The sequence below is a fragment of the Onychomys torridus genome, chromosome 3, assembly GCF_903995425.1.
Source record: "Onychomys torridus chromosome 3, mOncTor1.1, whole genome shotgun sequence".
Classification (NCBI taxonomy): Eukaryota; Metazoa; Chordata; class Mammalia; order Rodentia; family Cricetidae; genus Onychomys; species Onychomys torridus.
In genome coordinates, this window is record NC_050445.1 from 24,389,218 (window position 1) to 24,416,480 (window position 27,263).

A 27,263-nucleotide genomic window follows, 5' to 3' on the forward strand; every position below is an offset into this window, starting at 1 on the left:
ACTTAACACTTAAATGGCTTATATTTTTTCTTCTTTATCACAATTTAAAAATGTAGAAATCCTGCCATCTCTCTCATTCTCTCTCCGTCCGTCTGTCCTTCTGTCTATCTATGTGTGTGTCTTACTATCTAAGCATGAGGGGTTGTCTGTTCTGGGTTTGAATCTCTTCCCACCAACTCTTAGCCCTGTGTCCAGGTAAATTAACCTCTCTGATACTCCATTTCCTCACCTATATGGTGACATGATTGTCCTCTATCCTAGGACAAATGTGAGATTTAAATGACATGCTATATTTCAGTCATTAGAATCATGTCCGACACACAATGGATGATTCCAGTAGTATTATCTGATCAATGAGATAGATGAAACTGTACTCATAAATATTTCAGTTCATGTAAAAGGCAACTGAAAACTACATAGAAAAAGGTTAGCAAAAGGATTAGATGAAGTCATTTATAAACAATGAAAATGTATAATGAATACTTTTTGAAATATTGAAGATACTCAGCAATTAGTTCATGGGTAGGAAGCTAGGCCAAAGGAAAGCAGTTTGCTGGCTCTGAAACACAGAGGAGACCCTTGGATAAACTCCTGTCTGAGGGAGGCTGGACATGGATTATTTCCAGCCCAGAAAAGCAAATGTCTGACCGAAAAGCAGATTCCATTCAGAAAGAACAAAAAGGATTCAACTGGTTAGCATCTGATCAGCCTTCCTAATGTGGGGGTGGGAACTGCTTGCTAATTGTCCCAAGGAGATGGATCTAATGGCTTTTCACTTCACTTCTATCCCACCATGCCTGCATCATCTTGGCCAGGATGCAATTGTGCAGAAATTCTACAATGTGAGCCACACAATGAGAGAAGGGTGCTCGAGCAGACAGCGATGCTCCTTCACCCATAATTCTGTTTCAGAATGGCTAATTTCAGAGGCGATGATCTCGCTCATTGAGTTGGGCTGCATGAGACCAGGAATTACCCAGCAGTGGCTACTTAGCTGAGACCCATGCTCGCTTAATTAGGATTCTGGCATGGTAGGTGGGAATATTGACTATTGCTGTGAATAGTAAATGATAAATGTTAAATCACATTCAATCCCAGAAATAACTGTGCAAAACTTCTCACAGCATAGATAATCAGGCAATTATGGAGATGGCTACAGGACGCCCAGGCCATGACGGCTTTGTTGAGAGGCCTGCTCTGAGCTACAATCTCATTTGTCTCAGCCCCATTTGTATGTTTTTACTCTCCCAGATAAAAGCAAATGTTCAATAAATTCTTTAGTGTTAGACATACAACATGTGGTCTATGGTTTAGACGTAGAATTTAACATTTCCCCATAGCTGGTGGAAGCTGCAGCACTAACAAATTATCTGAAAGATAAAAACAATGGAAACATCTTCACAATGGCTTGTGGAAGCTCTAGTCTGGGAACATGAGATGTGTCTTTTAGCCTTTTCGATGCTCATTATAGTTCGTTTCTCTGTCTTTTTTTTTTTTTTTTTTTTTTTAATTTTGAGTCCTAAGTTATGCATCTGCAATTTTAGAAATTTGTGATGATTTTAGCTAGGGCCCAGTCTGGTATTCAAGTAATAATAAAAATGACATGTCCCATTGTAATTGTAAGAATGCAACCCTAAACACACATTAGGACCTTCATGTGACTTGGCAAGTATTATCTGATTCCATTTTGCTGATACTAAAACTTAAATCAGGATCCAGTAAGATGGCTCAGGTATGTATGTTTGCTTGCCTCATACATCTGAGGACCTGACTCCAGTCCTTGGAATCCAAATAAAGGTAGGAAGAAAGAACTGACTCCATAAAGTGTTCTCCACACATGTTACTTGTCATGCCCCTCTGCCCTATTATTACACATAAATCCTGTATGTACACACTACCACCACCACCACCACACCACCACCACCACCACCACCACCACCACCACCAGCAGCAGCAGCAGCAGCAGCAGTTTTAAAACTCAAATGTCCCAAGAGGGGCTTAGAGCATGCAATGATATAGGAGTACTTCACAGTCATTTGAATCTCTGTCCACTGGATGAAACAAGTCTTTGCTATTGAAGTAAGCCTGTGGGAAGAAGTAACTTTCTTTTTGGGCTGAACGCAGTCTGAAATAGAGGCCAACAGGGCATTATTCTTACCTTACAACACATTCAAAGTGATTTCCCACATGAGTTGTACTTGCAGCTACACACTAATATTTCCTTTCCCAGAATCTCGCAGCAAAAGAAGTAACAACAAACAACGATCACTGGAATGCACAGAGGCTCACCTAGATACTCTTCTCCACTCACATCTCCTAGTCAGGGAGGCAGTGGTGCCCATAGTCAGCCTTCTTGTCTGTTCTGGGAGGGGGCAGGCTCCAAGACAATATCGCAGAACATGTACTTGAACCTAGGCCTTACAGGCCATGGATTTCAATGTTTCACCCCTGAGAAAGTCTTTCTTGTTCATGTCCAATGGAGGGGGCAAGGAGCAAGGGCTTGGTGCATTCTGCAGAAGAGCCTCCCTCTCATGCCACTTCTGGGGTGCTGGGCTAGGGACCAAAACAAAATATTCTTCAATAATTCCTGATTTCTGAGCATAACAACTGCAGGGAGAGGGTTAAAATCTGGCTTGATGCATGCTGCAGAACTGGGCAAGAGTGAGAAGGAACCACTGCAGAGCAGGAAAACAGAGGAGGAACCACTGCAGAGCTGTCAAGACAGAGGAGGAACACTGCAGAGCAGGCAAGAGAGAGAAGGAACTACTTTGCAGAAAGGCTCATTTCTGATTATTCACTTGGAAGCACTGGGAAATGCAACATGAACCACATGAAAGAATTTCATACAGGCTGGAGAGATGGAGCCGTTGGGAAAGCGATGAAAGTGCTTGCTGTACAAGCACAAGGACCCGAGTTTGGTCCCCAGAACTCATGTAGAAAAGCCAAAGCTGGGAGTGGCGATGTACACTGGTAATCTTAGCACTGATGAGGCAGAGAGGTGGATCTAGCCAGCCATCCTCACTTAATGGACAAACTCTAGACAGACGGGAGACCTTGTCTTAAACTAAGGTGAACAGACATCCTGAGGACACCCAAGGTTGTCCTCTGACCACCACATGCATACACACACATGCACACACTGAGTTGCACACATGTGTGTATTACATACAGCACACATATATACTCAAACACAGATGTGCAACTTCACACCTCCCTACATAATCCAGAGAATGCCAAATGACTATGCATCCTACACTACACAACCTATTAAACGTCTACTTTTCTAAATTCGATTTAATTTCTAGTAAGTGTTTCAGCCATGATTTATTTTTAGTATACTGATAACACATCAAGTTGTTGGGAGGTTAGACTCTCCCAAGGCTGTAAATCTGAAGTATCCCAGCTTCAAGCTAAATTCTCTCTTCTGGTCCTGAATATTTTGAAAGAGGATTCCAGAAACACCTCTACTGACTTCAGATATTTAAAGCATCTACTCAGGGATCCTTTGCCTAGTGTATTCCTGGGATGAGCCTGAAATCTTGGTGTCTTGTGTTACAGAACACTTGATAGTTTCTCTTATAAATGTATTATATTTTTTGATTAGTCCAAAACGCAGTACCTTATACTATATGGCATCAGGCGAACTCTACAGAAGCCAAGTGGTGGGAAGGGTATCCTAGTCTCTATTTAGTTATGAGGGAACAAGGCAGTGACACAGGCCCTGAGTATCTAAAATGCTACAGTTCCTCCAAAGCTTGCTGAGGAGGTCTGTGAGAGATGATGAAACCAGTACAGCCATACTAAGCTCTCTGTTCTATGATGTGAATTCAGTTGTATTCTTCAGAAGGTTTCAGAGGCAAATGCATTTCTCTAAAGTCTGTGTTTCTACCCTAAAATCCCATTAATGGTACAATCTTGGTTTTTATTGCAGATACTAGGCTTGTGGCTCCAATTTAATATTCCCAATGCTGAACTCACTGTTGACCTCCTCCACCTAGACTACTTGGTCTCTATGGTTTGCTGCCCCTCCATTTAGAGGGGTGCAAAGTGCAAACCTGCATGGACCTCTTTTTTTCTCTCATGATTGTAAACTTCAGGCCCCAATACTTACCAACTCACAAGACTCTCACACATATCCTGTCATTCTTAATGGTCCTTCCAATCTATGCCTCGAGCCCTTAATGGTTTTCAAGGACTGTGATGAGAGTGTCTCCCATCATCTCTGATATTTGAATGCTTGGTTCCCAATTGCTTGAGTTATTTGAGGAGGTTTTGGAGGTGTGGCTTTGTTGGAGGAAGTTCAACACTCTGGGCAGCTTTTGAGGTTTCACTCACTCTGCCTCGTGTTAGTGGCTTAAGATGTAGGCTCTCAGCTTTCTATTCCAGCTGTTATGCCTGCCTGTTGCTGTGATAGTGATGGACCCTTCTCCCTCTGGAACTTTCAGCCAAAATAAATCCTTCCTCCTCTAAGTTGCCTTGGTCATGGTGTTTTATTACACCAATAGGAAAGTAATTAACAAAAAGACTTTTGTGATGTCATTTTTCTGATTCCTTTTTTCCTTCACACACTCCCACATGGCAGTCTGCACAGGACTGCCTGGCTAACCTCTAGTTACATGATACTGCAATAGTTCTGACATGCTGTGCTCATTTATGTTTCCCCTTCCAGAATATCAAACCAGAGAACCCCTACTTCTCATTTGAGCATATCACTTTCTCTGAGGACATTCTTGACTACTCCCTTCCTTCCCTCAGCTAATGTTGAAATTTCTCACACTAGCAAGTTGTGTCCTACACATCTTCCAGGCACTGACTCTGTCTTGGTGACCATATGTCTATGCCTTTTCCTATAATTGGTTTGCACCTTGCCTGTGGATGAAGAACATCTTCTATTGTCAATAGTTCCTTTGCACCCAGCATGACATCTAGAAACAAGGAGGTTTACTGGGAGGCATGTCCTATATTTTCCTCTCCCTGCCTTTCTCAATGCTCCTACGAGGCAGGGCAAGAAGAATTGAACAGTGATGATGGTGATGGTACTCTGGTTGTGCCAAGTCAGCCTCCTGAAGGGCCAGGGAATCAGAGCAGAAGAGACAAGTGGATCAGAGAGTCTTCCCAGCCTGCTGACTGACATATAACGAGTATAAAGTGAAAATGAGTCAGGGCAGAGCTTCCTGTTGGTGCCCCTTGCTGTTTCATCCCCAGTACCCAGCAGAATCTCTGTCATGTAAGTTTTCAAGTGGTATTTGCTGAATACACAACAGATGGGTGGGCTGATGGAATGAAAAAGAGATTGACTAGACTGCCCCTGCCATTCCTGTAGGGATTCTGCTGAGCTCCAGCTGCATGACCCTACATGTGCAACTCAGGAGCTAGACAAGTGGTCTTGCATCTTATGTCATCAGTGTGTGCTGGTGATTACATACATGTGGCATGGTCATGCAAAACTGCTTGTAGCTCTGTAAGCCCACCTATGCCTTAAAGAGCCTTGACTTGGACCCCAACCTCTCTCTCTGTTCTGTTCTCTCTTTCCCCCACCATCTTTCTCCCCCCCCTCTCTCCCTCCCTCCCTCTCTCTCTTTCTCTCTCTCTCTCTGCATGTACTTTTCCCCCAGGCCTGGTTCTCTTGTTCCCTCCCAACCCTCCTCCTCTTAATAAAGCTCTGATACTGATACTGGGATAGTGGTGGCTATGACCTTTCTGCGCAGTAACCAGTGCCAGTAACCAGCACCACATATCATTCTTACACTTCTCATTCTCAGCTTCCACTCTCTGTACAGTATGTGTAAGTATAGATACGTTCTTTAAACAAAATTGAAAATTGGCTTTTAGAATTTTTCTTTCACAACAAACCAGAGATGGAACACAATGAGGGGCTGGTGAGATTGACCCATGGTTTGGAACACTTGCTGCTCTTGCAGAGGACCCAGTTTCAATTGCCAACACACCCACACTGGATAGCCTGCAACTCTGGCTCTAGAAAATCTGAACCCTTTTTCTGGCCTCTGAGGGTTCCACACACAAGTGGCAGACATTCACATCAACACATATGCTTATGAAATTAATCTTAAAAAATAGAACATAATGATAGCTACTTAAGTTTTAAACAAGTAACACTCATTGATTCTAAGTTACTGAAGTAAACAGGACACACACACACACACACACACACACACACACACGTGTTTATTTTTCATTTACTAAAAGAAATCAAACTCCAATCTGTAGACCTCCTGCCTGAAAATCCTATCATGTTGTGTTCTTAGAATTGGCCATTGAGTAACAGGTAGAACGAATTTATCTTGTACATCATTCTTGCAGATCGTGACTTCAGGTGGACTTGAAGAACCTAGGTTTGGTTATCAGAGAGATCTAGGGTTCTGCTTCCTGCAGCCATGCTGAGCAGGAATGGACAGGAGGCTCTGGCAGTGAATGACCTCTAGGAGGTGGGCTAGGCTTTTTCTTCTGGTTTATATTCTTCTAGCTAAACTTCTAGGCTCTCTCTTCTTTTTCCACAGAAGGACAGCTGATATTATCATTATCTGTGACTGACACTGCCTTAGTCACTCACTGTGAAGCAGGACAAAAGCCAGTGGAGCGATGAAAACAACCCCAAATAGATCTTTCTTGAACTGATTTGTATCAGGGCTATAAACAATTCAGAGTATGATAGGAGACAGGCAAGCATTTGCAGGCAATGAGAACAAGGATTCCTTCCCTTTCTTTCTGCCCCCCCCCCCCATACTAAAGCAAACATCCTGGGAGCTGAAAGCCTTTACCAGATGTTCGATTTCCCTCTTTTTCCTTCTCAGGTATCTGCATCTTGCATCCTGCCCTGGCTGTTTCCTCCATCCTGGCAGGGTACACGTTATAATACAAATCGGTGCTGCCAACACGACTCATTATTTTTCTCTCAGAATGGAATATGTACACTTCAATTATGCGTCAGTCACGTTCTAAATGCTCACCCTTGTCGCACTGACCTCGGTCTGCTTTTATATTGTCAGGGTTCTGTACTCCTGACATTTACCCACTGAGTTAGTGCCCCACATTTCTCACCTATTATCTTCTGACTTTAGCACCTTCCTAGACTGCCTTTCTATTAATCCCTTTGACATGCAGATTCAGGGAGGCTGCACTCCCTGGGCACTCACCACTGCTTGTAGTCTGCGTCACAGTTGCAGTAGTACTTGGGATCTGTGCAGTTGCGCTCGATGCCACAGGCACACTTCTGAATTCCAGGCTCTGAGCCTCCCCAGTAGTAGTGCTTCTCATTGGCTTTGCCAACCCACCAGGTGTAAGGACTTCCATCTGCAAGAAAGGGGAAAGGCACAGTTAAAGAGGGGCCTAAATTGCATCATTAGAATATTGTTCTCTCTTCCTAGGAGGTATGGCAATCCCTGATAGACGGAATGACACATATCCATCTTTAAAGTAAAATTAGTTCAATAATAGGAATACTTAATTAAAAAAAAATCAGACAGAATGTCAAAGTTCAAGTTTCTCCTTCATTCTCCACATGTCTTCTTAGATGAAGTTTTGACATTCAAGCATCTATAACAGGTATTAATTCAGTAAGTTGGAATCCTAGATGGTGTCAGTCTGCATTGAAAGCATATGGGCCATCCTACAATATACAACTAATTCCAAAGCTGATTTTGCTTTTCTGTGAACTGATAAAAGTGTGGAGATAAAAGATGACCAGAGCTAAATGTGAGCTTTGCCATGTCTTAAGTTTGACCTCCTAATTTTATTCATGAAGAACTGTGGCCTAGAAAGGCTAAACCCTTCTTTTATTACTCAGGAGATTAATGCCCCACATCAAAAGTCTGACCTCCTATTGTAGAACACACCCTATCTGTTATGAAGTCAGCTGTCCATGTCCACAGCTTCTACATCCATGCAATCAACAAGCTGTGAATCAAAGAGATTTGAAACAAAAACCAAAAACCAAAACCAAAACACTTATATCTATGCCAAACATACACAGACTTCTCACAGTGATTCCTTCAGTAACAGTGTGTAATAACTAATTTACACAACAATTACCTTGCATCAGCTGTTAGAATTGATCTAGAGATGATGTAGCATACTGGAGAAGATGTGGATACATAGGTTGTACAAAGTGTTACCCCATATGATATAAGGAACCTGAGTTTCTTGTCTGCAGATGTTGGGATCTTTCAGGAGCCCCTGCATCCAAATCCCCTCTCCCTTCCATTCATTTATTCATCCCCTTGCCTGATTACCAAAACTCCATTGTGTGCTAAGCAGTTTAGCAATAGAGGAGAAATGCAGATTGAGGAAACAGATGTACAGGTACTATGAACATGGGTGTGTGTGTGTATGAGGTAAAGCAGGTCATGGCTAATGTTTGCTCTGAGCTGTGGCATCTAGGTTGTTTGGGCAAGATCTAAGTGGACCAAAATGTAACAGGAAAAGAGTCCTATAGACAAAAGGAACACAAAATAACAATTCATACAGAAGAATTTTGTACACAAAGTGTATGCAGAAGTAAGCAAGTAGTGCCGAGTAGGGCTGGCCAGAAGAGTTTGGGAGTGCAGCAGCACCAGACAGTACTAGATAGCAAATGAGGGCTCAGCTCTACAGCCTTTGTCCAAATGAGAGATTGTTTCACATTGACTAGTTCTTGCTTTTCAAGGCTTCTTTCCTCCAGGTTTCTAAGCCCGAACTTTATCCTGAGATAATGGGAGGCCACTGAAGGATTTGGAACATGGAATCATTACTGTCCAATCTGGGCTTTAAAAATCTAGAGCAAGAAAAAAGATGAGTTTCTGTGTGATGAAATCAGGAGGGCAGATGTGAAGTTCTCTTAATAATGGAGAAGATAACTAATAACATGGAACTAGGAGAGGAGAAAGAGAAAACAGTCTAGGATAGCTGGGATAGGTGGGATTTGGGAGAGGAGGGGAGTAGAAGGCACTGTGAACTCTGCGCTTCAGGTCTATATAAGAAGAGAATACTGACATGTTTCATCTGGGTAGGATATAGGGAAGACATTTTGAAGTTCAACAGAAGTTGAGAGGAGATGAAGAGTCTGATAATACTCCAGGCGATTGGATGCTGACGTCCAGCCTCAGGAGCATTTTCTGAGCTGAAGGTTTTGTTTCAGGAACCATCAGGCAAGCTGGGAAACATTGGGAGAGGCAGAGATGGCGGTGGGATCTTTAATACTATAACAGCATTGCAAACCATGCTGGAATTCCACAGAAAGCTGCCAGAAGTAGGAGGAAAATGAATCCACTTCAAGAGTCTGGCAGGAAGAAAAGCCTGAAGGCAGAAAGGATGAGAGGGGAGATTGAGAAGATGCCTGCCATGGGGCCCTTTTCTTCCATTTTACTGTGCTGAGAGCACTCAGTGTGAAATCTCCCTGCTTAACAATTTGTCTAAGTATTTTATACAGTATACTAATCATAACTATGGTGTGGTCCAGAAATGCTCTAGAACCCATTTACCTTCTTTAATGGAAACTTTTATTTATTAGCAATGGCTTTGTTTTCTCTATTCCCAGCTCCACTGACATCCATTCTCTTTGATTCTGAGATTTTGCTGTTTTAGGATCCCGACACAATTGCAATGATGCATTCAGTGTGTACAATGCAATTTCCTTTCTGCTGTCTCTTTCTGTCAGTCTTTATTCCTTTTTTATTGTTTCTCTTCTGAAATAACACTATTCTTGAAAAAGGAAGAAAAACTTCTGCAAGAGGTAGTAAGAATGTGGAACCTTGGGGATATGCTAAGAGAACAGGGGAGCCTTAGGAGAAACTGGGAATGATGGGATTAATGGAGGTAGTGCCACCCAGTAAGCCAGAGGCAATCTATTAAAATCTCCAGGTCTGTGGGTGAAATGCCATCACAAGAGTCTACCTCCACCTGTCCTTTCAGAAAGATGTGGGAAAGCCTGACATTCTTCAACTACCAATTGGATAATCACAACATCTCAACAAATAATATCATAATCACCATGATGGAATAATGCACACACTTCTGTGAGATACTGCATGAGTTTTCCTCAAGAGCAGTTTTGTTAAAATGCAAGCAGTTGAAAGCCACTGAAAACTGTTTTGGATTTAGGATCATGTTCCGTGTAATGAGGGAACCAACACTAACTGGAGAAGGAACCAGTCAGGTATTCCATTCCACATAAGTACCCAGATTTTACTTAATTTAGAAAGGTTGCTGTTTTCCATACTATGATCATCACATGGATCTAAAATAAGAAACAACTTGATTTGGTAGCTAGGTGAGAGAGAAAGATTTCACCTCTATTTCAAAGGGAGAGAGAAGTTTGCTCTCTGAGACAAGGGGCTACTCTGCAGCTGTGTCCTCTCCAGAGGGGCCCTGTCTCAGCAGTGAAGACATCTGGGTTTGAACGCTATTCAAATGATTTTGCTTAAAGTCTCTTCTCTTTTTGTCAGGGTCAGGGGAAAGTTCCAGACTTTTGATGCTTCCCAATGTCAAAGACATGACCCATCATGTAATATTGGTTTTTTTTCTATAATATCGCAGTTTTTTTAAAGGCTTGCAAAGTGTCTTATTTCTTATTATTTCTTATTTCTTAGTTCAGTTTCTTATTTTTGGGAACTATCTAATTTTTGCCATCCCAGGAAAAGTTGAGGTCCTTTGGGCACTGAGCTGTAGTATGCCCACTTGAGTCTGTCTCTGGCTGTGTGAAAGTGGGAAGGGGACTCTGAGAAGATGCTGCATTGGTTGTGCATGGGAACTCCTGAAGGAATCTGTCTGCAGTGATCTTGGCTGATGAGAATTTCAGTACTGTGGAGATGTTGGAATGTTATAGGTCCAGAGGCTAATCATCTTATGTTTGTCTAAGTTCTGACTCTCTGGAATAGCCATTCCTTGCCCTCCTCTGTGTCAGAACTACTATCTTGTGACATCAGGTAAAACCTTTTAGAATCTATTGACTTAGCAGGCAACTAGCATCTACCAAGCCACAAGCTAAGAATGCCATCAGATAGCATCTTGGGCCAACACCAAAGCTTCCCTAATCTCAATGTACCTGCCTCTCTGATGTACTCACCAATGCATTTTAAACTTGCCTTGATTCTGTAAAATGATAAAGACTTTGCAATACTTCTTCTACGTTGGAACATGGAATTTTGGGTAACCTAAATTTGTATTTCCTAGCCCTGGCTCCAGAATAAACTATCTTGTATTCCCTTTAAGAAGAGAGTTGTGGTTTTTGTGTCAGCAGCAGGAAGCATGCAAAGGCAGGTGGTGCTAGGCTGGCCTTGGAAAAGGCACATGTGCCAAACTTCACCCTAGGAATATAGAAACTTTACTTCCTTAGCTATCAAATCCAGTTTGAGTATTTCATTTTTTAGCTGAGTAATGCTAAATGGTTTCTCCCCCAGTAAATTTTGGTTAGTGTCATTGTTTTAGGAAACTAGGAGGTGTAATACTTTCTGACTGGGGCATAGGGATAAACCAGACACAAATAAAAGTGGAGTTAATAGACCAACAGGAAATGTCTTCTTCAGTCCATGCCAAAAAATGCTCAGTAAAAGAATCTATACCTTAGACCTTCGGTTTCATATCTGTTCTTTCTGGTGGCCAATTGAAATGACTCCACACGATGTTCTTGTCATTTCAGACAGTTATAGGAACTCACACGACCCAAGATCTGTATCTGGCTCAATATTCTTTGTGAAAATCAAAACAATGTCAACAAAAGGAGCAAGATAACATTCAGTATCACCTTCATAAGGAGATTATGAGAATGGAAGAAGAGAGGCTGCTGGTCCCTAGCAGCACCTGTGGGGGCTACCCAGACACTGGGGAAAGGAAGCTTCATTACCGAATTTGTTTAGATATATAGCAAGAACTCTTAGGTCCACATGAAAGCCAGGCTCTGTACTAGTAGAGTGTGTGTGTGTGTGTGTGTGTGTGTGTGTGTGTGTGTGTGTGTGTGTGTGTGGATATGCATTTTATGTACCCATATGTGTGCTTGTGTGTACATCTGTGTCTGCAGGTCAGAGGTCAACTTGGGGTGCCATTCCTTAGGTGTTCATATGCTGTGGATATCGCTCTGTGTAAATAAAATTCTGATTGGCAAGTGGCCAGGCAGGAAGTATAAGCGGGACAAGATTGAAGAGAATTCTGGGAGGTGAAAGGCTGGAGAGACACCGCCAACCGCTGCCATGACAAGAAGGATGTAAGGTAATGGTAAGCCACAAGCCATGTGGCAAAGTATAGACTAACAGAAATGGGTTAATTTAAGATAGAAGAAGTAGATAACAGGAAGCCTGCCACGGCCATACAGTTTGTAAGCAATATAAGTTTCTGTGTGTTTACTTGGTTGGTTCAGAGTGTCTATGGGCCTGGCAGGTGAGAGAGATTTGTCGTGACTCTGGGCCAGGCAGGAAAATTCTAAGTACATTCATATCTTGTTTTTGAGTCAAGGTCTCTCACTAGCCTTGAACTCATCATGGAAGCTATGCTGAATAGCTAGCAAGCATACCTTTCTAGCGTTGGGATGATTATACTGCTTTTTTGTTCTTAAGTGAAAATTGATCAGGGGATCAAATTCATATTTGCATTTCTGCAGGGCAAGTACTTTATAACTGACTTTCCCTCCTATACCCCCTCTACCACTTTTGCAAGGAAGATTCTCATTTCACTGCTGGGAAATACTCTTACTTGACAGCAGGATACAAAGAGGAGTTCAACAGTGGCATTTCCTCTGTTCAGTCTGAATAGGTATGCTGTGGAATAATCCTGTATACTATGAAATGTGCTGCTCTCATTGTTAACAAAAGGCTGATTGGTCAGTAGGCAGTCAAGAAGTATAGGTGGAACAACCAAACTAAGGACAGAGAAGAAGGAGGGTGGAGTCAGGGAGTTGAAGCAAGATGGGCATGCTATACTGAGAAAAGGTACCAAGTCACATGGCAAACCATAGATAAAAAATGTGGGTTAATTTAAATGTTAGAGTCATCTAGTAACAAGCCTGAGCTACCAGCAGAACATTTATAATTAATAATAAGATTCTTTTGCGGTTATTTGGTAAGCAGCTGCTGGGTTGGGAAAACTCTGCCTACAGAAGTGACATGCCATGGCTCAGGGGTGAGCATGAGAGGGACTTTGTTATCAAGCCTCTTCTCCCTTCTCCACCTTTGCTCAAACCACAGTACTGCTGTCTGAATAATGATTTAGATGAGGGAAATGCAAAGTTGATGTTGCTGCATTCTCTTTCTGAGAATAATAAATCAAGTCCACATAAAGTGCATCACATTTGGCACAAGAAAACCAACCAATGAAAAGCCAGTAAGACAAACCTATTCCTGGGCAAAAAAGAAATTATATACTTTGTTATTCATACTGGCTAATTTGGTTAATTCACTATAACAAGAATAAATCATTAATTTTGTGTATGTTTTGTATTTAGCAAGAGAAGTATGGCTCAATTTTCTTTGAGCAAAGAACTGCCTTATTCAAATGCTATCCTAATGAAATGCTACTTTTTTTCAAACCATTGCTTCCCTATTAATTGGCTTTGGGGGAAAACAGTTAAGACAATTGAAGTGTCTTTTTAAAAGACAAGAATATGAAATGGTAAGAGTTCAGAAACTTGTCTTTAACCTTAGACTGTGAAGATTCTAGTTAACTATGTCATGTAGGTGAGTCACTGTAGGCAGATGCCATATTCTAGGTTAATGAGACACTAGGTTGCTAAGGTGAGGCGCAATGAATTAACTCAGCTGAGCATGAGCAGGATGAAGTCTAATCACTACTGTTTGGATCCATTTCAGAGAAAACTGCATCACAGCAAAGAGTTTCTCAGGAGCTGGATGAAGTTAGAAAGAGAGAGAGAAAAGAGATCATTTAAATACTTAAGGGAACTGTGAATCTTATTAATAACAAATTGTACAAGTGCCAGACCAAATGCATGGAGACCTCTGGAAAGTGTAGCATGTACATGGATTTTCCTTTAGAATAGAGGTCTGTGCTATGTGTGGCTAAATAGGCTGCTTAACTAGTATGTAGGCATGTGCTCAAATAAGAATCAAGTTTGTGTCTAGGACGTCTAATGGGTTTCATTCGTCCACTTCTAGAAGATACAAAAACAATACCCCAAGGCTTCATAGTGCCCTAAATGAAAACATTTAACTATTGTCAGCTTACCTTTTATGGACTCACAGGAGACTTTTTAGCAAGAGAAAACGCAACAGCTTCAACTTGCCCCAACTACCATGGCATTTAGTGCCCCCTGCTGGCAGATCCTTTGCAGCTAATCTGTTTTGGTATACTGTAAATGTTCAATGCCTCTAGTTACATGCAGGATTCAATCCTTTAAAAGTATTTTTATTGCATATATCCAGATTTCACATGCTGTAATGGGATAGACACACAAAAACAGTGAAGTGGTCATGACTGGACAGGAAGGCACAGTAACTAATCTATCATGTCAGGCAGGATTCTCCTAAGTAACTCAGGTTTTGCTGTTTCTCTCATGCCCTCCTTCCTTCCATCTTTACCACTGCAATGCCTGGTTACTCCTCCTCCACCTCCTCAGTGAATAGCACAGACTGCTCTCATCTCATCACAGCAATCAAGTTACAAATGATATGCTAATTAGCTACAGTGCCCTGAACTGAGCCACTGTGTATGCGGAACATCCTGATACTCCTCCCTGCTGGAGCAGAGTGAAAATTTTGAGACAAGTTAGCTACCAGATTCTTCTTCTTCAGATAATCTGGCAGCTACAGCTTCCAAGGTGAAGCTAGAGCTCCTTTTTTTCTTCAGTTTGAAAAAACTGTGCCCTAAAAAACATGTGCATAGTCCAAGGTATTCAGGGCCCCAAAAATAAAGGAGAAAAGGACTCCTGACACTGAGAATGGGAAGTGAGAGCTGACCACTAGTTCTGGAGTTTTCTCATGTAGAGTCAGTCTTTGCTGCCATGTGGAGTTTGTTTTTCTCAATATACTCACTTTCAAAAACCGGACCATGGAGTCCATGTCTCAAGATTCTTACAGAGGCAAGAGGCCTAGGCGGTGAAGACACGAAATGAGCACTTCTGGGTCCAGTGCTTCCCCTCCCCCAACACTTGTGGATGATAACAGAGATGAGGGAAAGCATTTCCTGTTTGCCCAGTATCCTCTGGAGTAAACAATGTACATTCCCTGGACTACAGGAAAAGGCTATGTATGCAAAGGTCAAAGGAAAATATTGAGACTGTCATTGATCCCCATGAGAGTCTCTTACCAGACAAGTCTGCAATATGTTGATTTGGAGAAAGGACACCAGTGGCTGAGTTCATTGACATTTGGAATAGCATGTAAAGAAGCAGGTCCACGTACCTTTACTACCCACAGTCTTAACTCATCTCCCAGCTTTTATATAACAAGGTATATATACTAACAAGGTATTATATCAGGCAGTTTTCCCTTGCCAAATATCTAAGTTAGCTCATATCTTTACAGGTTGCAGCCAATGGTTGGTTGGCTCCAGTTCTTTTTTGTCTTGTTTGCCCAAAAAACATCCTGGAGGAAAGAGATGGCAGGGGAAAACTAGGTCACAGGCATCAAGAGGTGGTCATGGTATTTATTACAGAAGCACCTTCATTTAATTCTTTTTTTTTTCAGCATATTATAGTTACTATGTTTTTATTTTCAATTTCATAATCATGATCCTACATTAAAATGGTTGTATTTTACTGGTAAAATTAAAAGTAAAATGAAAAAAAAATCCACACATCTTGCTATTATCTTAGATATAGAAGCATATCGTTTCAAGCTCCCTATAATTTTTTGAGAACTCAATGTGTTAAGCTGTCTAATAATATTCTCTTTTGTTTTCCAATCATCTAACTCTGTGTCAGTCTATGTTCTCAAACAAAAGAATGAGTCCAGAAATGCTCTGCCGAGTTCAGATGCAGACAGTGGGGAAAATGCATTGCTTTAAAGATCTGATAGAAACATTCACTTTGATGACTAAAGGTGATCATTCTATCTCTCTGTGATTGAATGTCAGTCAACTCTTCTGATTAGGGAAGACTAGAAATAAATGCAGTTGATTAGCTTAAGGTTGTATCTTTCAGAATTACATTGGATTTTGCTTTATCTTATTGATTTGAATCAGGGCCAAATTTAGAAACGTAGAATGGGAGTTCATATTGGACCTGAACTGAAATGTTAATTAAATAAGAATTAATTTTACTGATTAATATTTAAATTTATTTTATTGAATTGAACTTAATAGATTTCAATCATAGACCATTTTTGCAAGAGCAAAATTTGCTGCATTTGAATTCAATCATTTGAATCCTATTCAAATGAATTAGATTAATTGGAATAGAATCAAGTGACAGATTTGATGGGAGTTCATAATTCTGTGCAGGCTTGAAGAGAGCAGAATGAGCCACGTCACTCCACGTGAAGTTAGCTTTGGTTTTAACTAAGGTCACTGGCATCATGGCCTCTCAGGAGGTTTGTCCCCTTATATCAAAGGTCCTGAGAACAAACTATAAACAGTGCTACCAGAGATGGGATGGGACTGCAGGCTATTATTGATTCATTTTGTTTCTCTTAATTCTTTTATTTTGTTAAGTTCAGTCTGTTATTTTATTTTGCATTGAAAATGTTGGAAGACTGATAATTCTGGAACAGTTATTAATAACTTTTAAATGTTTAATTAAAATATAATTATACCATTTCCCACCCTCCCTTTCTTCTCTCTAGCCCCTCCCATGTCTCCCCACTCCCCCACTCCATCTCAAATTCATGGCCTCTTTTTCTTTATTATTGTTATGTATATCATTTATTTATTTATTCATAATAATATACATGTATATATACAAATAAATAATATAAAAGTAACCTGTTGCATCAATTTAGTGTTGTGAATGCTAGTCTGTTTTCTTGTTTCTAGTTTCTATCCCTTCACATTCTTCATGTTCTAGCACAGTGGCTATGACCTACTACTCAATGCTGACCTAACTGTCATGGAGGGTTTCTGTGTTTCCAAATTTTAAGGAAAATCCTGTGAATGATTATGTTATGATGGTGCTGTCACTTAAAACAAAACAGTTCATCTTCATGTCTAAAGCAGCTTGTGCCCACTTACCATCTGCTAAGATTTTTAAATTTATTAATTGTTAGTGATTTTGTTCAATGGTTTGTCAAGTCTTAATTTTTCTCACCTTGTAGCATTTATAGATATTTTCTGATAATGTCAGAAGCTGTGATGTCATTATATATGACACATACGTATTATATGAATATGGAGAGAGAGAGAGAGAGAGAGAGAGAGAGAGAGAGAGAGAGAGAGAGAGAGAGAGAGAGAGAGAGAGAGAGAGGTCTTGTTACTTGTTTAGGAATTTTGTGACTATGTGCATGAGTAGTGTATAACTTCTTTTTGTGCTGCTTTCATTATGGTTTTGTTATCAAGCTGATACTGGCCTAAAAGAATGGGAGATGAAGTTGTCTAGTCTGACTTTAAGATTATTTTAACTTTCAATTTGCAAGTAGAAATTTTATACATTTGTCACATGCAACATAGTGTTTTAGTACATGTACTCACTGTGGTATGGCTAAATTAACTTAATTAACATGTGTATTACTCCACATTCTTACCATATTGACATATTCTCAGTGATTTTTAAATATACCATTATTAATTGAATTGTATAGTAGATCTCTTGAATGCTTGACTCCTATCTAAACTTGTGTATGTTTGACATCATTTCCTTTCTCATCTCAACCACTCCATCATCACCATTCAACTCTCTACTTCCATGAGTGCAACATTTGAAATGTCTTTATGTAAATGTGATTGTGTGGTAAATGTCTTTTAATGTCTGTCTTGTTTCACTGACCATAATTCCCTTAGGTCTATGCATGTTGCTATAAAGATATAATATCCTTATTTTGAAAGGTTGTATAGTGTTCTGCTGAATCTAAATATCACATTTTCTCTACCTACTCATCTACTGGCAAATACTTTGTCTGATTTCATATCTTGGCTATTGTGATAATTCTTCTATAAACACTTTATTTTTTAAAATCACCTTTAGGTCTTATTTATAATTTATCTATACCTATCTGTCTGTCTGTCTATCTATCTATCTATCTATCTATCTATCTATCTATCTATCTACCCACCCTTCCACCACCCCCCGCCCACCTATGTATCTACAGTTTTGGTGTAGTATACTTTATGGTTATTTTCTTACAACAATGTTTTAAGTATTGGGAAGTTCTTTTAGGTGTCCATGATCAAGAAGACACTGGGCAGACTATTTTCTTTCTTTCATAGGCTTTCTGTGTTTTCTATCTGATGGGGATGTTCTCATTGTTGGGATCACTTTGGTTCCTTCACCTAAACCTGCATCTGCATACTTTCTTCAGTTCTGGTGAGTTCTCATTCATGGGCCCTAACATGAAGCCATACCTCCTACATCTCTTTTCATCTAGAACTCCAGTAAGAGATGTGTTCAATGGTGCCGGTCTCATCTAGCTGCTCCTCACCTCTCCTTCATATTTGAATACCTGGTCTTGCTGCCTGATTGCTGGAAGATGTCTTTAGATGCCTGCTCCCTTTCACTATTCCTGCTTTGGATGGGTGACAACTGCTATTTATCTCTACCATAAACTTTCAGTTTCATCTATATTTATAACTCTAACTTCATTCTTTCCAAACGCCACTCATAACTTCCCATAGCATCTTGCTTAATCATATTCAGTTTCCTCTGTCTAAAAGGAAGACATTCTGGTGCAATAATTTTAATATCTGCAATATTTGCAGGGCTAAAATTGCTATTAGCTCTTTCTGTTGATTCAGAATTATGGTATCGGATTCCCCAAACATCTCATGATTAGTGTCTCTCTGAGGTTATCCTCCTTGGAGAGGCATCAGTAGAATTCTTTGAGGTCTTGTTGCACAGATGAGCCTAGGGGGATGATTTGCATCTGATTTCATCAGATGCCTTTGGATATTACTAACCTGAGACCTCTTTGAAGCATTTTTCAGTTTTTATTTTTCCAAGTGTCCAAATAGGGTGACATTAACTTATAAACATGCATCAGATTTTACTTTTATTAATATTTTTGTTTGTGACAATTTGGTATATGTATAAAATTTATTATGATCAGACCCAACCAAAATCACTCCCCTTACCTACCTCTCACTTCTACTTATCCATTTTTTCTCTATTAATTCCCTTTCCACTTCTACGTCTTTTATTGAGGAGTGGGAGGACTTGTGTATATAGCTATTTTTGTTGTGCAAGGGGATAATTTCTCTTCTTTTCTTTGCGCTAAAGTTCAGATCATCAAATTCCTATGCTGTTATCTTTTTAAAAATGGGTTTCTAGTTTTCAGTTTTGCTTCCTTTCTATCTTTTGCTGAGAGTCTAGTCCATTGGATTCTGCTTTCTATCAAGAGATTTTAATGCAACTCTTAATTTGGCAAGGGCTATTGGTCTATATTCAAGCTGTAACCTGGAAGGTACAGGTGACTAGGCCTCAACAGTAGCACTGGGATACAGTACTAGGTTTTGTTCTAAAGCTCTTTATTACACACTCCATTACACCTTTAGAGGGCTTTAAATATTTCTGTTCAAGTGCTCAAGAATGTTTGTGGTGTTGGGTTTCACTCTATCCCTTAATTATACTATGATGGTTCGCTTTTATATCAACTGGACACAAGCTAGAGTCATTTTGGAAGATGGAACCTCAATTGAGAAAATGTCTCCACCAGATTGGCTTGTAGGCAAGCCTGTGGGACATTTTCTTGGTTGATTATTGATGTGGGAGAATCCAACTCACCCTGGGTAGTAGCACCTTTGAGCTGGTGGTTATGGGTACTAAAAAAAAAAAAAAAAAGCAGATAGAAAAAGCCATATAGAACAACTTAGTAAATAACATTTCTCCATGGCTTCTGCTCCAGTTCCTGTTTCTATGTCTTGCCTTATGTTCCTGCTCTGGCTTCCCTCAGTGATGGACCTATAAGCTAGAAGGTGAAATAAATCCTTTCCCCCAAATTGCCTTTGGTCATGATGTTTTACCACAGAAATAGAAACCCTAACTAAGATACCTACCATAAAAGTCTACTGAGGTCTTACTGTGGGTTTTAAAGCCACTGGAAAGCCTAGGCTGTATGATTGGATAGGAAATACCATAATGTAAAGGAGAATGAAAACAGGGGACCTTATTGTGAAGGTGGTGATAAAGATGCAGAGTGTTAGGCTATACACTAGAGACAGAGATAAACTTCCCATAGCAGGACTGGGTGACCAGACAGATCAGCTACCCTTCTTAGATTAGCTAAATAGGAATATTTTGAAAGAATTTTTAGTTTCAAAGGAGGGTATTGATTTTATGGAAAGTATTTAGCTCCATTTTACATAAGGTAAAATACAGGCATCAGTGGGCTGGTTCTGTAGGGTCTGGTTCTACTTCCTCAGGTACAAACTGAAAACTTCTATAAGGTGTCCTGGTGTTTAGTGCCCTGCTGCAGGGATGCTTCATAGCCAGTAATGCAATGCAATGCAAAAAAAAAAAAAAACCCAAAAAACAACAACAACAACAACAACAACAAAAAACCCCAAAAAAGCAGTCCTACACAACCAATAGCTGCCATACCTGCTACTCCAATAGCCTCCCAATGGAGGGGCCCTCTGCCCAGCAATGTAGAAATGTGGATCAGAGATCAGCCTTTACATCCAATATTCAGCCACTATAGTGGTAACAGAAGCCCAAGAATGAGAAAGTGTCTGTGTGGAAAAGTATGGAGTCGATGCTGACACAGGAAAAGACTTAAAAAGAGGCAACTGTCAAGTGGAAAGACTCAAGGCAATGTGGTTTGCAGAAAGTGCACATCTCTGAAACCTGTGTTCAGTTCCATTCCCAGGGCCGCTTTGTACCCATGCCCTCTGTGGTAAGCCACAGTCTGAGCTGGGGATGATTGTTGCATTGCTATGTTGCATTATACATGATCATATTGCCTTATCAAACCTGTTACTCTCAAGACAGTGATGTGTTGCTAGGTGAAAAATACATTCATTTTTCAAAGCAAGGAAAGACATGACTTTTTTCCCACAAAACTTAAGGTCATATTCCATTAGTTTTACCATGTCCATTTCCACTCAATAAAGCATGATTCTCTACCTCCAGCTTCCGCACACTTATAGTGAGCAAATAAATGATCGATCTTCTAGAAAGGCAAAACTTGACCAAAATAACTGGGTCTAAGGATCTTGAGACCACTCAAAGGGAAAGTTTATATGTGAAAAGATTGAGTTTTATGAGGTCAAGGAGATAAAGCTATAAGCAAACCAATGAGGATGATCAAGACAGAAGACATACCTAGGTCTGTGGAGGGGAACCTAATACTATAAAGTAGTATTAGTAGAGACTGTGGATTTGGCAAGATGGTTAGCTTTTGAATATATTTGTAGTCAAAACTAATAGAAGTTAACAAAGAGCAGAAAAGATAAAATCTGTGATGATTAGAACAATAATGATCAATACTTATCACCATGCCGACTCTTACTCTCCATCCTCTACTCACAGAAGTCTGAATAAACCCTATACACACTGTCTTAGAGAGATGTCACCAGATGAGATTGTTAACTGGAACGTGTCCCCATGAAGACCTGACTGCAGAGCCCAAAAAAGGATGAGTAGGAAAGATGAGCTTTAAATCTGATGCATTTGAACTGTTCCCCTGTTTCCTTCTTTCCTACTCTTAACAAATAAAAAATACCTGATAACACTAAAATGGCTTTGACCTTGACCTTTACCAAACAAGTAGTGTGTTATTATCAGAAAAATGCATCCATCTTTCAAAGCAGGGTAAGACACTACTTTTTGTTGCACAAAACTCAAGGTCACATGTCAAGCCTGCTGCTCAGGTTGGGCAGAAACACTTTGTCATTCATGACACAGAAAATTGGCAAAGTCACACATTATCCATCCATTACTTGGTCCTTCTCCTAGGAAACTAAGATGCTAACGCCTTTTTCAATGACACAAGCAGTTAATAAAAGTGGCACAAACTCAAAGCCTTCTAATCTCACAGAAGAGCGGAAGATGACACAAAGTTCAATAGCAATGACAAGTGGCAGATTATTTTTCAAGTAGGCAAAATGAACACTTATTTAAACAGCAAAATAACTGATGCTCCCCCTCCCCGCTGCCCCTGCTCTGTGACAAAAGGATTGAACCCTAAATCATGGGATGAAATCTTCCTCATATGTATTCAGCTAAAACTTGTTGTATTAGCCTGCAGATTGACCTGCTGGTATGGAGATCCCTCAAAGCCCTTCACATCTTGTCAATTAGTCATGTTTTTGTTGGGCAACTGATTTCAGTCTGACTGCAGTGAATGTGGCAAATTACTAGACTTTCAGATGACTAATTATATCAAGATGCTTATGAAGGAGTAAAACCCTAAACTTACCCAAATCAATCTCCTCTTATTTCAATTAATTATTCATCTTTACCATAAACAGATCCATATTTTTATAAGCAATCAAGAATGACCTTATTATCATTGACTGACTTCTTTTTCACTTCAGAGGTTTTGCTCAGGCTGTCCCAGTCCCCATGCCTACTTGTGTACCTTAACCCCCAGGCACATTTCCAGCTTATGGCTGGGCAAGTGCACTGGCTTTCTGCATGTGATCATTTTCTTTAACATACACAATGACCTTCACTCTTTTTCAATAGATGTTGCTCAAATGTGCCCTTATTGAGGTTGTTTCTTCTTAACAACCAGTGATTAAGTATTTCCTGTGAGATACATTTTACAATTGCAAATTGCTGACTTTGCTTCTGTAAACTTGCTTGCATTAGACACTGACCCATCCTCTCCCTGGAAATAAGTAAAAAGTTTCAGAGCCCAGCCATCGGCCTTGGGACAAGGTCTGCAATTATAGATTAAAATAATAATAAGTCCCTGTTTAAAAAATTCCTCAAAGAGGACCCAAGATAAGGACCATCTGGCGAGTCCAGCAAACGAGGTCAAATGTCAGCCAATCACAAGCCTATAACTATGCGATCTCCCCTCCAGAGTAACTGCTCCCCCTAGACCTCCCCGAGCCAATCAGTTTACGACTAATGTTACAAAATTTCCCACGTAACAAAATGATTGCTGAAATATATGATGATTTTTAAATTGGGCCAAACCGGGGGCACCTGGTATCTTATGCTAATTTTGTAGTTTCTGCCTTTAAAAATGCTTGTAACCGCTGCTCCAGGCTCTCTGACTGACCAGGACAGAGAGCCCACTTGTGCCAATGCTGAATACATTCCTCTTGCGTGTTGCATCTGCTGGTTTGGAATCTTGGTTTCTGGGGGAGCCCTCTCGCAGACGAAAGTATCCCAAGGGCTCTGGGGTCTTTCACCTGTAAACTGAAACATTCTTTCTTGGAGGGAGGAAGGAAGGTGGTATGATCAGGAAGTAAAGGAAACATACAAGGTTCAGGAAGTAAATGAAGCTTGCAAGGTTCTGGAGGCACCCCTTGTGTAAGGTTATATGGGCAGAAACAGAACTTTATGATTGGTTCCAGAGACACAGCTCTCCTCAGTAGTCTCCTGGGTTGGGGTGGGCTTTTGGTGATGTTATTGCCTTTGCATTATCTCTGCTCCCCTGGGGTAACCCCTCAACCCTCACCCACACTTCTTTAAGTGGCTCCAGTCATCTCACTGCTTCACTAGCTACACTTGGATGGTCTCCTTGGTCTGTCATTGGTGCCTTGTCTGGGATGAAGAGATGGCTGCCTACGAAAAGTCACATACCTAAAACAACATAATTCTTCATTTTTCTTGTCCTACTTTACTCCCTTCTTTATTTGCATTTATTCATGTCTGATGTGCATTACTTTCCTAATTTCACTTTGTTTCCTCTCCTCTCTTACAATAGATGTAGTATCTATTAGCATCAAGCTTTTGTTTATGTTATTGATAAACACCAGTGCTCAACTGTTCATGGTAGGTATCTAATAAATACTTTCAAATATGTTAATAGAAATTATTTTCTTTTTTCCTACCCAAACAGAAAAGTAAGTGAGATAGAAAAAAAAAAGTCACACATGCAATCAGAATCCTGATATTTGGGGTTTCATTGTGCTACTTTGACCATATCTTGGTGTATGCTTTGTAAGTTATTTTCATATGATCCAATTTGATGATTGCTTATCAGTTCCACCAAGTCTCAGTTGATGCAATACTGCATTTTCTTCTTTATTAAATATGCAGCAATTATGGCCTTTATGCAACCACCTCTGATCATGGATTTGTGATGTCTGCAACCGATTTCTGCTTCATCAGTCTTCTAATAGCAAGGGGCTCATTTGTACTTTTGAGTATCTTAACTTTATATGATGCTCTTATCCTCTTCCTAGTATTATTGGAATCAAGTTTTAATTATTTTTAACCTAGTCTTTCAGGAAGCTTAATAATCTACTTATGATGGCTATTCTTGGTTGTCAACTTGAGTATATTTGGAATTAACTAAAACCCAAGTGGCTGGGTACATCTGTAGAAGATTTTTCTTAAATCATTTAAAGTAGGAAGACCCATTTTTAATCTGAATCTTCTGAGGTGGGAAGATCCCTTTATAGTCTGGACCACTCCTTCTCTCAGCCTATATAAAGGACATGGAATAAGAAATCTCTTTCTCTTTGTCTGCTTGCCCTTGCTCTCACTGGCTAGTTCATCTCTTTAATGGTATTAGAGCCTACTTCTTTAGGATTCCAGTATATACTGAAGACCAACTGAGACACCCAGCATCACTGAACGACTATTAGATTCTTGGACTTTTCACTGGTAGACAGCCATTTTTGGACTATCTGGACAACAGCCTGTAAGCCACTCTAATATAACATACACACACACATACATATCATATGAAAACAAATATATATATATATATATATATATAATATCAGTTCTGTTTCTCTAGAGAACCCTGACTAATGCATTACTGATGTCTTACACTGATTTAAAAGCAAATAACAGGCTTAGATTGATAGTTACTTCAAAGATATGTCATGCAGATTGACTTGGAAAAGGAGAGTGAAGGCTGAGTTGACTGTGATCTGCTTGCTAGGGTTGGTGAAACTAATTGGTCTACAGAAAAGGTCTCACCTGAAGAGTTACCCAACTTTCTATGGCATGGGAGACCATGAGATAGCCCACAGTAAAGGGCAATTCAACACAGTTTTCTACACCTGCTCTGTCTGTCGTGCTGTGCAGTTATATCAATGTTCAGAATTATGACTTGAGGAAAGACAATTTCGCTGAAATAGGAAGTAAATTTAAAATTGTGTACAGTCTGTTAAATTTACAAAGACAGGCAAATATTAGTTGAACAAATTTAAAAAATAAAAGAAATCACTAAATATATTTGTAGGTACAAATAGTTAATTATTAAACTTCTCATTTATAAGATAATCATTTGGGAGCCACCGGCTTTTTGGGGTTCTATCCTCTACTTTCTGTGTGTTTTCAGGTTCAAAGAATTACAATTAAGGCTGAGAGCTTGGAAGATTTTTTTGGGTATATATAAGAGGCATCCACCACATAAAAGGGAAGAGGAATAATCTCTTAAAGTGTTTCCTCATCGTGTAAATATCCTGGTAGAAATGAAGATATTCTAAAGATATACTTCTGTTTATCATGACAAATACACTACAAGGAATTAGACTTTCTCCCAGAATCTCCCTCTGAGAGAGGGAAGAGCAGAAGCCTGGTGCCAGCCAGAGGCCAGTTCCTTACCATGAAAGGATATCTACACCGTTCTGACAACTCGTCAGAGACCCTTGCAGGAGACACTAGAGCTAAGACAGTAATAACAGGCAGGATCACACCTTGACTGATGTTAAGGGCTGCTTAGTGATGCATACCTCTGGCTCTTTATTCCAACATTAGCCTTGTGTGAAGGCTAGAAATGGACACTGCGATGTGTGTAGGGTATATCATTGGGCCTTTTTGTTCCACCTCCCTATATGGCCACATGAAACAAATATTCTTTTCCTTATTATGTCTCTTTAATGTATGAATATGAAAATGGGTGGCTGAGTTAGGCTTGTTAGAAGGCTCTAGGTTCCAGATTCTGGCCTTAACAACTTAAGTAACAATCAGAGGCTTGACATACTCTTGACCTTCTCTAGCCTTAGCTTGATTTGGCTACATTGGCAGTTTCATATATAGCAGAATAGGAAGCCTACAGATTCTGTGAGGGGAGTGATAAAAGCCCCAGAGGCTCTCAGTAGGTCACTGCCCTCTAACTCTGGACATGAACTGGTGTTAAGTATCTCCCCATTAGAGAAAGTGGTTGATCCTGATGCTGGCTGCTTTGGAACAGAAATGGGGAAAGCTCCTACTTCCCAATTTACATTCAAGACCTTGCAGGCTCCAGACTTGGCTGGGAAACTGAGTTCTCTGAAGAACACTGCAATGGGAGTCAGAAGATCAGCTTTCTTTTCTACCTCCCCGTCACTGGAGGCTTCCATTCCTTCCTTCTTAAGCTGTTTCTTGCTATGTAGCATGGGGGTTATGGGTTTTAGTTTCTGGCTTTAGTAATTGAGACTTTTATCATTTTTTTTTTTAGAATTAATTTTTATCATAACTTTCCCACTTTCCCCACATTTCACATATTGTGGCAACACCCCCTACCTTTTACCCCTCCCATCAATTAATAGCCTTGTCCTTCCTTCCATGGGGAGCACTTTCCTATCCAAGTTCTCTCTGAAACTCAGTAGTAGAGAGGTCTCTTGTCACATGAATATTGATAAAAAATCTTCTTGTCCTTCTGTGGGAGCCAGTCACTTACTGTTAAAGGCACCAGTTACTTTCTTGAGTGCAAAGAATGGGAACCACCATATATATATATATATATCTTCTGTTTTTCTGGAGCTTCTTTTTCATCATGAGACTACATGAACCTAGCCCCAGGGCTTTGCTTTACACAAAGTTTCTTTGCTCACACCCTACCTTCCATCTCAACTTCAGTCCATTGAGCCTAACAATTTAAGTGGAGACACTACATTGTGATTGATCTTGATAGCTAGCATGATAGGACTGTTATCCTTAGAGCAAACCTCTTGGGTGAGTCAGTGAGCCTATTTCTAGACAGCCTTGACTGAGGAAAGAGGACCCATCCTGAGTATAGATAGTATATCACAGGCTGAGTTCTAAACTGAATGAAAGGGAGAAAACAATGAAGCCTTGGCCTTTCTCTGCTTCCTGACTATGGACACAGCATGACCAGCTACCTCCT

The 27,263-nt window shown here is 40.2% G+C and overlaps 1 protein-coding gene across 1 annotated transcript in view; it reads right to left on the reverse strand.

The window, feature by feature from the left end:
* Cntnap2 (contactin associated protein 2) overlaps positions 1–27,263 on the reverse strand; it is a 2,080,708-nt gene that overhangs the window by 492,689 nt on the left and 1,560,756 nt on the right. Inside the window, exon 14 of the mRNA XM_036182111.1 lies at positions 7,155–7,311. Coding sequence (XP_036038004.1) covers positions 7,155–7,311 — 157 coding nt within the window. The remainder of the gene's footprint in view (positions 1–7,154; positions 7,312–27,263) is intronic.